At 36.7% G+C, this 15,934-nt stretch overlaps 1 protein-coding gene across 1 annotated transcript in view; it reads left to right on the top strand.

The window, feature by feature from the left end:
* GLRA3 (glycine receptor alpha 3) overlaps positions 1-656 on the top strand; it is a 211,561-nt gene extending 210,905 nt beyond the window's left edge. The window contains exon 17 of the mRNA XM_072952569.1: positions 315-656. Coding sequence (XP_072808670.1) covers positions 315-593 — 279 coding nt within the window. The 3' untranslated portion in view covers positions 594-656. The remainder of the gene's footprint in view (positions 1-314) is intronic.
* The last annotated feature ends 15,278 nt before the right edge of the window (positions 657-15,934 follow it).

The raw sequence follows: 15,934 nt of genomic DNA, 5'->3' as shown, positions 1-15,934 counted from the left end.
AAGTAATTTTTTTCCCTTGCTCAATTTATTTGGATATTTTAGCAATATGTAGACAATGCCAGAATATTTAATTTTTCCATTTAAAACATATCACTTGAGAGTTTTATATTTCTTAACGGACACATCTGTATGCAGCAGGGTATGTCATTAAAATTCGAGGAGGAAGGAAAAGCGGTTCATCTTTATACGCTTTATCTTTTCATTGTAATAATGTTAATATTTACCGTGATAAAACTCAAGTTACGGTTCTGAAATGCCTGCTGTGCACGCCCGTTCTACGACTAAAGTGCTTTCCTGTGCTTTCCTTACGGCAGGACGATGAGGTAAGGGAAAGTCGATTTAGCTTCACAGCCTATGGAATGGGACCGTGTTTACAAACAAAAGACGGAGTGACCCCAAAGGGCACAAACCATCCCGTCCAGGTAATGCCGAAGAGCCCCGATGAAATGAGGAAGGTCTTTATCGACCGGGCCAAGAAGATCGACACCATCTCTCGAGCCTGCTTCCCGTTAGCCTTTTTGATTTTTAACATTTTCTACTGGGTTATCTATAAAATTCTTAGGCATGAGGACATTCATCAGCAACAAGATTAAGTCCCTGGGAACATGTAAGTGCACACTGTCAATTCAAAAGGAAGGTTTCTTGGCCATAGAGGTTTTGTGTGTGTGTGTGTGTGTGTGTGGGTGGGTGTCGGTGTGGGTGTGTGTGTGGGTGTGTGTGGTACAAATGATGATCACTGTATTCAAGTGGCATGTGGGATGGTATTATGATTTGCTATGCAAAGTCACGAGGCAGTTAAGATTCCTTTAATGGATACTATATATATATATAAAACGGGAATTCTATTTCCTATTAAATTAAGATTGTTCTTTCACAGTAACTTGTACAAATGGAAGTATTCCCATCAGTGTGTTCGTATGTAACATAATATTACATAATATTACACGCGAAAACTTTGAAATTTTTTTAAGTTGGTATTAAATCTCATAAAAGTAAAATCTTGCGCAGTAAACTTTGGAAAAGGAAAAAGGGCAGATGTTGAAGGTGAAACATCACTAGCTTGAGGCTTCCAAGTGTTTTCTTCTACCGTAGTTACAAAATAGACAAATAATCAGATAATTCAGTGGGAACTCACTCAAAAATGACAGAGGATTGTACACACAAATGCCATCAAACTGACTTAGGTAATAACAAAAATGTTTCAAATTGGAAGAATAAAATTTAAAACTTTTATTGTTCAGCTACTAAATTTATTTGTTTAAAATATTAAATGTCCCTCTTTGGAAAATTTTTAATGGCCTAAGAGATCATCTTCTTATATACAAAATCTACTTTTCTTAACTTTGTATCTCTATGAATGTAGGTGGATATACTGAAAATGTTATTGTTTTTAAAAGTGTTATAGCTATGTATTTTTAATTATTGCCAAACACTGAAAATTTCAAGCCAGCATCCTTGTTCTGTTAGATTTTTAATAGTTGCTTAATTGTTGGTAATTAAGTTTAATGTTTTGATATAATTGAACAAAGTTCAGTAAGACTTTTCTATTTTAGCTTAGAATGAGACTTTAAAATTCAATGGGATTATAGTATTTACATTTTGATAAAAAATGAATTTAATGAAAATAAGAATGGATTTATGAAGGATTTTTTTTAACAAGAACAGTTTTCCCATCAAAGTTGTGTGGGTTCAAACTCCTGGCTCCAAATGTAAGAAGGGACAATTTTAATTCTAAATTATATAAATGAGTCATTTCTATAAAGGACTGATTTATATTTTTGAATTAATGATTTCAATATTTAAGTCATTCACTAGACGTGAATCATTCTAAATAAAATTTTTACTTAAAATTTATCAGCAACTCCATGGAATGATTTCAGCTACGATGGGGCGTTAACGCATTTCATGGAGTGCAGTTAAGTCTGAATAATTGACCGAGTTCTAGGTTACACTGAACCAGACTCTGATTCTTTTGTTTTGCTATTTTTTGTATTATTTTTATCTTTAATGTTGTATTTTTTAAAAGCTCTAGAATGCTTTTTTGATATGTTTAATTACTGGTCAGATTCACTAACTGGAAACTCGGTGTGCCAAATTATTGACAGAGAAAGGTTTGACCGCACAGAAAATGATTAACTCAGATGTAAGAGGGACAAAATGAGCTAGTTCTTGAACCAGGTGGTACTATTTTTTGACCTTTGTCACCACTTTCAAACTAAAAGCAAGAACTGCCATTTATAGCTAAAAATGTCTCAATGTAATTGAACTTTGGTCTACCTAATTGCAGTTTTTTAAAAAATAACTTAAAAAATTATGTATCTGTAGCATTTCTTGCTAGTAAAAGACCAATTTCCCCTCCTTGATAAATAATTCAAAACATTTTAAGGGAAAAAAATACATGATTGGCATTGAATGCAAATATCACAACTGAAAAAGTTATTACTATGTACTTTACTTATTTTGAAGACTGTGCACCCCCAAAACACACCTGTTTTCATTTGGTATGTAGGAACCAAAACTGTGTGGATATGTTCTTATACTAAAGACAGATTAGAGCAAGATGAGTTGTTTGTGTTCTCTGAGGGTAAGCCAGGCACTTTAAAGTAATGATAAACTACATTGTGTCAATATGTCTCTGAAATACTTGAATACATTTTTCTATACTTCACGTGTCATACTTTTAAAGTTCTTCATCATCGCTTAAATTAAGTGAATTCTACCAAAAGCAGAGGGAGAACGAACCTTTGGGGACACAGGTCCCCAAAGAAATTCATAGGCATCCCTTGTTTTCATATTTAAGAATATGGAAAAGTGTCTCATTTAATTTTAAGCCTGAAACCTCCCTGTAAAAATACTAGTCATGAAACACTCTCTCAGCAGGGACGTCGGTGTGGTAGAAATCTCTCTGTGCTTCTGTATATCTGCTTGTCTTTGTCCACCTACAGGAAGGAAATACTCTGTTTCACTCATAGGGCCACAGTGACGTAGCACATACAGCTGAATCCAAAACATTTAAGGGAATATGTCCCCTCTAATGAATTCTTATAAACCTTTTGAAATGAGGAAACAACTTTGTAATTAGCAGCCAGAGGTAGGGTTTTCCTGAAATTACTCCTGTGTCAAACCCTAATATTTCAAATTAAATCAACCAGAAATCTATTAAATGAATCGTGAGAAAAATCAAAACGTGTGCACAGACACTGACCACCCACAGGTAAGTTGGAATTCTAGTATGGATATTCTGAAATTGCCACTTTAGAAAGTTTGTAATTGTTGTACATGCAATTTACATCACTTTTTTTTAAATATATAATTATGCATCTCAACCATTGAAATACACGGCTGGAAACCTTGTACCTTAGCATACATTTGCCATCCTTCCCTTTCCTGCCCAGCCCTTAGGGTTGGAGCTCAACCATAGTGAGGACCTAGAACTTTCTTTACTACTTGAAATAGGTTTCCAGAAAAAAATTGCAGAAACAGGAAAGCCAAGGGTCTTTCAAACATCTCCATAACATGGACTCACCTGGAGAGCCCACCCAACACCCAGGGGCTGTTTGAAGGGATCATTGTGACCACTCATCTCATGTCCTGTAATCAATTCCTATCCTGTGGCTATATTCTAATAACTTTCCCCTTAAATTTGAATTACAAATGCTTTAAATCTGTATATCCCTAAAATCTGAGTACATACATTAGGTTTATAAATTGCCAGGATTGTACAGAGGATAATGGAAATTTTCGGGAAAAAAAAATGTGAAGAAAAAAAAAAAACCAAACCAACATGTGTAACAGAAGAGAGCAGGTTATTAATGACCTTTCTGGGCCACTTAAAGTAGTTATGATTTTAAGTGAAAAATATGTGTATTCTCTATACCCAGCATCCTCTTTGCTGAATGTCTTTCATCCCATCTAAAAATATATACTTTTCTATTCTTAACACGATATACCTCAACTGGCTAGTCACTTCGGAAGACTGAATGTTATTTTGGCAGCTAGATTTTCCTCTCATTTATAAAGTACACATTCCATGAAATGGATTCGAAGAACTTGCCAATATTAAAAGTAGAAAATCCTCTCAATATTGACATTGGGAAGTTGGTGACACTGGAACTCACAGGTGTCCCCTGGCAATGATGCAGAGCACTCTCAGAATGAAACTCAGAATGGCTGCGCCCCCAGTGCTCAGACCAGTCAATCATTAACAATCTTTGAGGTCGTGCCTCCTACTCTAAAATAGCTTTTGCAGACTTTGCAACACAGATAATAGCAAAAGCTCTTAAAATTTATGGTCATATACCATCTGTATTTCTCATCTAGTGGATGTTGACCTTGTAAAGAAAAGCCAACCACGCTGAGTTCACAGGACATGGTTTTACATAGTCCGTCTGTGTTCACTGAGGCTGACAAAGCGAAGGCTGTGGGGTAATGGACTTGATTAAAACACATTCAGAGAGGAAGGTTTCCACCCGCAAGGCATTTCAATTTTAGCAGTCTATCCAAGGCAAATACAGTCAATGGAAATATGACCTACACGCTCGTAATTATGTTAGTTCACTGAGGTTAGTTGGAAATTGTCTTAGTGACTCAGAGAAGAGTTTTTGCACCTTCATAATTGCAAGCCTGTCTTTTGAGTTATACTTACCTGTTAAGCACAGTCACGATAACTGCATTTTGCTTGTTCATTTGGGAATTCAGTTTTTGAACTTGATAACATGATCGCCTGGGCTTGGCTTTTGGACTGAGTTACGTGCTACTGCAGAGGGATTGGAAGTTTAAGTGCCATCAGCCCTGATTCTCGAAATCTGCTAGCGGCATGTGCTTTTCAGAGAAGAATTTAGTTGCAAAAACTGCACAATTTTTTAAAGGGACAAATTTCAATATTTCTTAAAACTGGACCCCAAATTGTCCAATCTGCTCAAGCAAAATTAAAGGACCTCCTGGTGCAGTTTTGTCAATATTTTTGACAAGCCCGCTTTCTTAAGCTGAATCTCTCTGAATAACATGAAAGGTATGGCCCGTGAAGATTAGACTTCTATAAAAGACTGAAATTTTGAATATAATGACAACCAGGTCTTGTTCCCCACAAGGCCTCCCTAATTCCTTACCCATCCTCTGCTTGGGGCCACAGTGCCATTCATAGCAGTGAAGGGACAATCATGTCCCTTTCAGTGATCACTGAATAATAACCTTTAACTAACACACAGCCACTCTTGTTTCCATGACACAGTGTAGACCTTAAAATGTATCAGCTCCTCACTTTGGCATTTTAAAGGGATGCTAAAAATGGTAAGAATTACAGTATGCAGCTGTAAGACAATGGGGTGCTTTTCAATAAAATATTTTAGAAAACAGTGTATATGAACAGGCAGGTTCCTTCTTGATCGAATGCAAAGAAAACACCAATGCCAGTGCTGTCATCCTCAGGAGATACACTGGTTCTTAACTGTCCTGTCCATGGACTACGAAGCGTGACAAAGTACAGCCATCTGTTTTATTCCCGTTGTCCTGTAAACTCTCCGTGAATAAGTAAGCAGCACACAATATGAATTACATTGATTTAATTAACTTTAAAATTGAACTTTCATCCCAGCCCCCATTCCCCTTTAAAAACATACTGATGTTAAGCAGCCAGACAGCTGCTATTCTAATTACTTAAAAAGTAAGGTGATGCACAGTCTTCAAGAACAAAGGTGCTTAGAGTCCACATGTCAAATATAATCCCCCCAGGATTTGAAAATATTCTGGAGAAGATTCTACATGAAATCAGAAAAAGAGAGAGAAACCTTTAGCTGGTTGTTAGCAGCCTCTGACTCATTTTTCCTTCAGTCATCTTAATGCTGCTTCATCTTTTCCTGTTTCCTTCTTACACACATACACACACGCACACACGCAAAACCATCCCTACACACGCATACACACACTTACAATTCTGTGTTGTTCATGGGGTAAAGTTCTCCAAACTGCAAATGCAAAAGAAGACCACTTGTCCAGGCACAGGTCCGGAATTCTGCGATGTGTTTTGCAGGATCAGTGATTCCCCGGGGGGAAATGTGAGTAGGGCTGTTGTTCGATTTGGCGGTATCTTATTTATGAAAATGTAACATTTTGCCTCAACAACACAAGAACAAAGCTGTGTAGATCAGATTTTTCTCCAACTCTTAACCAGAGAATTCTGAAGCACTGCTTGGACTGTCTTTGAAGAATGACTCAATCCCTGTCAAACAGTTCTTCCAAAAGACAATCAGTATTAACTTGGACAATCTCATAGTATCTTAACAGGCAGTATGTTTTATGGTTCACACATAAAGAAAATGAAAGGCTTTTAAAGACAGTGGTGTATTATTTTTAAAATAGCGATTCTGATTCCTGGCTGTGTGCCAGGCTCCCTCACGTGCTTTTAAACTGCTCTTCAACAGAAGAGATTATAATCAAGTCACTGATTAAATATTCCTCGAGTACCTTCTAGGCACCTGGCACTGAACTTGGTCTGTTCAGAGTAAGACATGAAATTCTGGGCTATTGAGAAAGGTCCACACGTGAGAGCAATTGAGATGAACCTACATCAACCTACTCTTCTAATGACACTCGATTTAACACTGCAAGTTTATCATTTTTTTTTCTTTCTTCAAATTCATTTTCGCTGTCTCTCCTTTATATCCTTAAAATGAAAAATAAGCCTGTGAGCTGTTTCAGGTCAGCCTCCCTTCCATGGCAGGATCCCCACCATTCCTGGTACTTTCCTGGTACAGAACTACCCACGTTCTCGAGCTCTTACGGCAGTAGGTAGCTCCTTACCCTGAAGGCAGCCTCTTCCATTGTGACACGGTTCTAAGCAATTAAAAAAGAAAACAGTTTATCTTCACCAAGGAATGACTTTCAATTCATAAGTTCCCAAAAGCCTCCTCCATTCCTGTAAGACAGCTCACTGTATTTTTTCATATCTGCTTCCTGTGTTCAGGCTCAATCAATACTGTTTTCCAATCCTTAATGTTAGCTTTATTCTCATTTAAGCCACTCATAAATGCACTTTAAATGTGGAACAGTGACAAGATATTTTCAGGTTTATAAAAGAATGAAATATAAAATGACTTGTCTATGTAGAGAAATAGAAATGGAGACAAATTTCTATGTAAATTATATGCAGTAACTTTAAATGTCTTCCTATGACCTAGTAATAATTTTAAATTAAGTATTTAAAAATGTATTTCATGATATCGAGATATTATATGAAACCCTACAAAGTAATATGAATAGAAAAAAAAATTATCAGCCAAATGTAATTAATATCTTTAGAGTAAAGCTATCATAGATAATGGGTAGAGTTGTTTTATTTTAATAGTTTCATTGCTTATTTTAATATTTTAACAATTAAAATTTTATTTTAATATTTTAACTATTAAAATTTTATTTTAGTAGTTTCTCTGGGGTGGTTTTAGGCAAAGCAACTTCCGGCCACCCCACTACATCCTCGGTACCCAGCCTGGCTTGTAACGTAAATGACGAGTGAGGAGCTGTGAGTCAAAGGCCAGGAAGGAATTTGGAGGTGAGGCTATTGAACATGCTTGAATAACTTTGCACTCCCTCACTTCCAGCTCTATGAATTATGCAATGGCTTTCCTTAAATGTGTATTTTAATGTCTGATAGATGGTGATGCTGGGGAAAATGGAGAGAAGTAGCCTGCCAATCTGTGAATATTATATAACATGCTGTGGAAAACAAAATGTAAAGAAATTATGCCATATATTGTCCATGCATCATTGTAATATCCCATGCAGTGATTCATTGTTACTAGTGAGCCGAGATGGTTACAAGCCTATCAAAAAAGTGCTGTTCTCCCGTAGTGGTCACTGTTTTTCTGTAGATTTGAAACACATCTTCCTGAGCCTAGTGTCTGTCTGTCTTCCTCTCCAGGTGATGTCCTATTTTTTCAGGAAATTATGCTGAAAATATATTTAAAATTGCATGCATGGTTTCATCAACTTGTTTCCCTTTGTACGATCTTTCGTTCAGTTCTGCAACTAACAAATTCTCGAATCAGAGTCATTAACTTGTGTACAGTTTATGGTATTCGTCATGTAACTGTCGATAATTTGATCAAAAACAATAAAAATGAACACTTTTCAAGAATACGAATAACTCTTTTGTCCCATTTTATCAAATTTTATCAGAGGGTCATGTCATTTTCCTGACAACGGTCATACATTTCTGTTCTGATGGAAGCTATTATATTGAGATTACAAACCCAGTGATACATCATTCAAAGACACCTTAGTATGTGTATTCCGTCATAGGAAAAGGACCGTGAGGAGGCTGGTGAGTGGAAATTTTGAAGTCAGAATAGAAGGAGGGAAGGTGTAGATGTTACTATCTAGAAAAATGATTTGGCATTACTGGATTTATAATTTTTGTTTGTTTGAAAGTCTTTTCCTCAAAAATCTGTTTATTGAATAAGCTACTGTTACTTAACTTGCCCAGAGAGACCATTTTAAAATGGAATGTTGGTCTCTCTCTCTCTCTCTTTTTTTTTTTTAAAAGAATTTCAGCATGCTTTTTTCCTTTACACAATTAGATTGGGGTTTAGTGATAGTGTAATAGTGAAGAAATAAGAGAAAAATTAGTGTGTAAGAAATTTAAGAAAATATTGCAATATGGTCTAAGATGACTTGGCTCCCATTTTGGGAGTAACTATAATTTATATGTCTTTTTATATTTATTGGCTGCACAAGGTTCAGGAAAATTGCTAGATGGATAATCCCTTGCTAAGTTGGCACTGTGACTTCCCTTGATGAGCTGGCCTTCATCAGGTGCACTTGAATGGTTCAAACTATAACGTCAGTGAAAACTCTTGACTGGAACTCTGCCGTAGACTCAAGGTCATCTCCAAGCACAGGTGCTGGAGGTATCCATAGGGGAAGGATCCTTAAGCAAAATGTATTTGAGCATAATGTGAATAGTGTGGTAAACTATAATTTTTAGAAATTGATGTGTGTTTTCATGGTTTAAAATATTTCCCTTATTCTCATTATATTCACATTTTCAATACCACTAAATTAGTTGTTTTTCTCTAGAAATTTTATCCCAATTTGTTCTTGTTGACAGCTGCTTTCATCCTTGATAACTTGTTTTCTATATATATTCCTTGTTTGTAACTTTGCACGTTTTACATTATTAATTACCCACTCAGGGAACACTTAAATTGGAACGGGGCCATGATACCTGAACTGTAGTATACCAGAAATACGCAGCTGCTTTCTTTTTCTGTTTCCTGATATTTGATGTGCTGTCCATGTGTTGTCTTATCAAGTTATCTCAGTACATGGTCTTTACCCAGCAGCACACTGCTCTAAAAAGCTCACTCAGGACTTGGGGAATTGGAAGCTGGGCTCACCCATTGTCCTTGCTGTGACACGAAGCATGAGGGGTCTGAAGACTCATTCTCCAAACAGTAAATACTAGTTAGAAATCAAATGACAGTGTTTGCTTGTGGAGCCTAATGGCGCCTGGTCTTCCAAACAGGTGTCTGTTTTCAGGCCATCCATTAAAAAAATCACTTTCAATCTTTGGAGATGATGTCAGATTCCATTAACTTCCAAATAAACAAACACACGAATAAAAAAATAAATAAGACTTTTCCAAATAACTAGTTACAGAAATCACTATTTATAGATTTACAGGGTCTTTTTGGAAACAGCTACTTTTTTTCCAAAAAAGTAATTTCGTACAGATTGACCTGGTTTGAAATACTTACTCTTTGAAAGATCATTCTTGCAAGTGTAACCTTGTATTTCCTAAGTGACTAATAAAAAAAAAGTATAAAAAATGTAAATAGGAAACAGTGAATTTATTCAAATTGCCAAATTATTTGAAGCAGAGTAGGAAAATCCAAAAGCGTAGATTTATTTTTTAATTACCAGAAAGTTGCTGATAGGAGGTTGATAATGGATTATTAAATCCCCCTTGAAAGAAATACAGTTTTAACCTGTTACGTCATATTTAATGAATGCCAGATCGGCCCTGGACGTCTGCCTGGGGACAGCGTTATCTCTTGTGCTTCCTTGTTCTCATCAACATCTTCAACAAATCTTTCTGAGTCCGTCCTGATCAGGCCATAGAAACCTCAAGAGCCAGCAAACAGAAGAGCCTCCTCCATGTTCAGGAGTAAAGCAAGGAGGCCGCTAACATCTGTAGAAACCACGTGTCACGGACAAGACGTTTATTTCACGTGCACTTTGCTACTACCGTTTCTTGGTGGTCAATAAGCTATAAACAAGACTCAGTCTTTTCCACAATCACGGAATTTAAATGGATGTGTTGCAGATTGTAAATTAAAATATTTTACCAATTCAGATTATTGATGTATTTTTTTCCATTTTGAATGAAAAAGAGGAATAATGAGAAATAAATGGAAATAATATATTCATTGTAATTTGTTTCAAATCTAAAAAATCAGAAGCCACTTACTGATGCTGAACTGGTCATGTTAGAAATGTCTTTTTCATACTGTCTGTGAGAGTTAACTGATGAAAATATTGGGGTAAATGGAGAAAGATGTGACTTTATTAATATAAACAAATACATCAGGGAAAATATGTTTATATGACTAATTCACCTAACAGACCATATGATTTAGTTTCTAAAAGGAAACTTTAAAAAGTAATATTAATGTGATCATATTTAATATGGTTGGCATATTTCTGCTGTTACGTTGGTGTTATGATAAACATGCACATACTTCAATATGTGTTATATATTGAATTCTTAAGGAAAAAAATATGACATGCTCCATGCCATTCTTAATGTCTTTAGCTGATCAACATGTTTGATTCTTATGGCTCAGAAAGGTAATTACAGAATATAAAGTAATACTCAATTGTCTGTTTTACTATCACCGTTCTGGCCCCTGTGTTGTTTCCTGAGTGAGATGGCCCAGACCCCTCTGGCATCCTCGGTAAACAGCACAATGTCTAACTCAGAACGTACTGAAAGGCCTTTGCTAAATAAGCAGATAAGTCACACCACCGAGAAGCTGCTGTGCGCTCTCCCTTTAGTTTCAAACCAAATCCTCAGAACTGTCTAAAGAACAACCACTCATGCCCCAAATTGAAATATTTTAATTTCCTGTAAATTAAGAATTTAGACCACATTCATAAGGTGTCTGAGGCCACTGTATTTTCAGAGATTACACATCCTTTTATAAACGTGAACCGCTCTGGGCCTGAACCACAAGATGGCTCCCTCCCGTTGGTTTGGGATTTTAAATGTCATTTTAAAAAAGTGATGAGGCTAATTTCACTCAACATTGAAGCATCCGAGAGTGTATTAACGTGCAGAAAGGTTACCCAACTCAGTATAATGCTGCTCTTCGACAGCTTTGTGAAATAGGGTTTGGGGGGAACACCTACACAAAACCCAAATTTTACAAGCGGTGAAGTGGAGTCTAAAGATTCGAGCAATTTTGTTCAACACCGTGGGTCCCAGAAGCCGCTGAAGTGGAGCCACCCTCTCAGCTGGTCCTTGTCTTCCGTCTTCTCATTGAGGGAAGAGGGCCCCGGTTTGCTGGGCTCAGAAGTTCCCAGATAAACATTAACATCTTTCCGGAGTGATGATTTCACTAGAAAGCTTGAGAAAACTGTATCATGAAGGAAACACAGAGTTAAAATGAGCATAAAATACAAAACAGAAACAGAAGAGGATAGAGGGAACCCTGCCACGGTTCCCATTTTGTTTTCCAATTCCATTCCAGTTCCATTAGGGATTCTCGCTGGGAGTCACGCAGACCCCCCTGAGCTCATTTAAGGAGTGTAAACACGGAGTTGGCGGCGAGGAGGACAAGTGGTGACTCTGAAGTCCGGAAAACGTATGCAGAGGTCACAGCAGCGTCTCCGTCACCTGCGTCCTAACAGTGACGTTCCGTGTCCCTGTGCTCCGTTCTGTGTCTACTTACTCATCCACGATTGACTGGAGGCCGAAAGGCTGGAAATGCTAGATGTAGAGACAGAAAAGTAAAGGACAGAAGACAAAGCTGCTTACTTAGTATCTCCATCATCACAGCATTCCAAGAACCTCTATCTTAAAACACTGACACGGCTGGTTTCATTTCTTTGAGTGAACTGGCCACTAACACCTGCAGAAGACGTAGCCGCAGCAGGTCAAATATTTAACAGAAATAACCTCCAGGGAATTAAAGTATGTTGTCAAGGTGACCAAGTTTTAGTCCAACCATCTGTCATGTTATTTGACTGTTTCAATGTATGATTTAAAACCGATACTTTCAAAATAGCAATAGTGTCCTAATTGTGTTATTTAAATCACAAAAGCGAAACTTTGTTAACTTAGATGTTTCCTCTTACTATGTCTTTCTGGCTTTCGATATGTGGACAAATTTTATCCTTATTTTCAATTTCTATTTAATAATAAAAAAGAGAACTATTTTAATTAGAGATTAGAAACTTTCATTTCATGAGCGAATCCCTGGGTTTCAAAGCCTTTAGATAAAATCTCTTTACTCATCTCTGTTCTATGTCATTCCAAAAAGAGATAAACTATATTACAAATCAACTACTATTGTACATGGTAAAATTATAATTCAAAAAGAAAAATTATGGATGATTTGCTCCAGCTTCAGAATAATTTAAAAACGTAAGAATTGACAGAAGACTTGAAATACCATGCCAAATCTGCTAAAATTGTAACATTGGAAAAAGAAAGCAAAGGTGAAATTATTTGAATTGATCTAACATTTGAAATTTAATTTATGTGTCTCTGTGCTTTTTATTATTCACCCTTATGTCTTTAAGTGAGTATTTATTCTTCAACAAATTTTTGAGATTTTTTTGTGCTTATGTGATGGTCAGTGGAAAGGTTGACACTATGAGTTTGCTCCCACTTTCTGTACATTTATTAATTAAAATTTCCTTAAGATATCGTTGCAGTTTATAGAGTCTGCTTAGCTGCCATTTTCAAAACCTGAAAAGCAAATACATAAATCAAACCATAGTTATGGGTGAAATGAATCACAAACGTTTACAATGAGCAAAGTCTTTTTATATGACTCCTTCTGGCAAGTTAGAATCTATTACAGTAAAGTCAGGATGTGTTTCATTGAAACTTTTTGAGATAAATGTGTTGTCCGCCTCTTTGTAATCTGTACCTGCCCTATGTCATCATCAGGTTTTAGAATTTAGGGAAGATTAATGAGCGTAAGTAAGCTGTTTCTCATACACAGCAAGACTAACGTTCTTTACAATCTCTCTATTCATGGAATTAAAAGTCTGGTAATGAGGCTCTGTGTCAGTCAAACACTCACACTTTCTCCCTAACTCATCTCTCTCTCACCACATGACTCTTAATTCCCTTCTTTGCATGTCCCCCTTAGAGCTGCATTCTTTAGGGACCACACATTATTTCTGTAACCTCAACATCAAGTTCTTATCAAGTAAGTAATCAATTGGTCTATGATTGTTTTGTAAATAAATGAATGAACCATAGCAAAGTAGCAGATGTTGGTCATTGCAGAAACTGAAGCATAGACGGGATTGTCAGAATGCTCCTCGTCTAGCTTCCCTTATCATTTCCTGTTAAAAATTAAATATAAATATTGACTGGATATAGGCACCAATCCAGTCTATGGCATATTAATTTCCTGTGTGCTTATGTCACTCTTTGTTATCTGAAATTAAGTTACCTTTTCAAAATCGGTAAAAGAATGCATGTTGGTGCGCCAGCTGTCTCTTGCATTCAGAATTTATGGTCCCGTACATGCTTTGAAGCTGGGAACTTGAGAGTCGAAGAGAGTCTGGATCACAAAATGTAATAGCAAATTTTTCTCCTAAACACTTAATGTGATGAGAAATGTCCCTTAAAAATAGAAAATGGTCTTTGATTTGTCCCAGAAAATAATATTATTATAAGACAAACTTTAATTCTGATATCTAATCTGCTCGTCACACTGTTCCCCAAATGATCAACAATCAAGTTGACAACTCTCCAGATTATTTGGTATGATTTAATTTAAACATTGTTGCCATTACAATTGCTAAATTTGCTTTTCTGTTTGATTTACTCTAAATTTTCTCCAATGTCATCACTCCAGGTTTTTCAAATCAGTGAAACTATTTCTAATCAGAGTTATCCTCTATTTGTTGCTTTCTCATGGAAAATAAAACCAGAAGAATTTTCTCCCAGACCACAATTCTGTGTGGTTCTTTTGAGGGGCTATAATGTATTTATAAATATAACAGGGTGGAAGCTGTCAGCAGCTCTCTGCAAAATGGCTCAGGGGCATACACAAACCAGGGGGACATGTAAAAAAGCTCCTAAGCGAGACATTTGCTAGCGTTTGCAAAAAGGTTTCCTTGGTAACAGGTTCATACCTCAGGGAATAAATTTGAAAGCCACCTGCAGCATTTCAAACACTTCAATCCTTCACCGCTACTGAATTTCAATGGGAGATGCTCAACTTTGAAATTCAACAAACATTGCTCCGATGGGGCTCCTAGGTATATATCAAAAACACCTGTGGTAGATTTGGGGATCTTGGGATATTACATCAAAATTCAATATGTCGAAAGAAAAATGAGAATATAGATGATATTCAAAATACTTTTGTAAGTAATTTAGTGTGAACATAATACTCTGGGCTCAGTGTCAGCGCTCCTGTAAATTGAGGAGGCAGAAGTGAGGTCGACGGGTGGTGTGCGTGGATTTCGAGCAACCCTGCAGATTTTCAACCGTTTTGTACAATTCCACAGAGTAAAACAATCTAAAGAAGATGCCAAAAAAAAAAAAAAATTGTGCCTGAACCAGTAGAGATTTACCATGCAGCAAAGGTGAGAATAATATGGAAAACTTTCTAAATGATACTATATAACAAACAACGTAAGTCATCTTTTAGAAGAATTACTTAGTACCCGGAGGCTAGATATGTTATGCTGATTCACCCCGTGACTCAGAGCTTATGAAATACACAAGATGTGTTAATACGCACATCTCTCTGAGAATTACTGTGACTCATCATGATGTTAGCCGACGTGATAATATGTACTTCTGCAGTGATTGATGGTTCTGGGAAGATTTCAAGGAAGAGCAATGATTATCTTCTGATATAATTGGTGACCAACGTAGCCATGGAATTATCACTTCATCACCCCCTGATTTTTATAATCCCTCAACTATAGACACTTGCGATGGTACATATTAAAGGCTGATTACAAACCCTGCCCTCCAGAAAAATAATGAGGAGATGCAAGATGAGCATCAGAAAAGAAGAATCATATTCGTATAAATGTAATTACTCAGGATACAAAAGTTGTTTTGAAAAGCAGTGCAGAAAAGTGGTTAAGAACACGAACTGGGGCCTGACTACCTGATTAAAAACTTGGTTGCATCATCTACTAGCAGTAAATGGTACTGTACGCATCATCTATTCTCGAGGAAATTTGTAAACTTGTTTTTCCCTTCATTTCCTCTTTTGTAGAATTTTAGAACTGTCAAGAAAATGTTCCCCCAGAGGGAATCTCAATTAAAAAAAAAACCCTACAACCCAGCGTTCATAGCAGCACTATTTACAACCGCCAAGACATGGAAACAACCTAAATGTCCATCGGCAGATGACTATGATGTAAATATACCAATTGCTACTTGGTATGGCCATCCCAAGGCAGTGACATGTACTTGACATTCTCATTCAGGAAACACGTGTAAATCAAAGCATCCCAAATCAGGATCAGTGACATCCAGGTTACAAAGGGCTTAACAGAGAGAATTAAAGGATGGTGGGGGGAGGTCGGGAAAGATATCTCTGAGCAAGTGTAGTGGACCTCACATGTTTTGGTCTCTCTTGCCTGATTTGTGAGCTATTTATTCTCGGACCTGAGAAATTCTGGACAGCCTGTTGGCCAAGGTGCCTCTTCCACCCACCACAGAGATAGG

This window comes from Vicugna pacos, chromosome 31 (genome assembly GCF_048564905.1).
Source record: "Vicugna pacos chromosome 31, VicPac4, whole genome shotgun sequence".
NCBI classification, from domain to species: domain Eukaryota; kingdom Metazoa; phylum Chordata; class Mammalia; order Artiodactyla; family Camelidae; genus Vicugna; species Vicugna pacos.
This window is presented reverse-complemented; position numbering and strand designations above follow the sequence as displayed.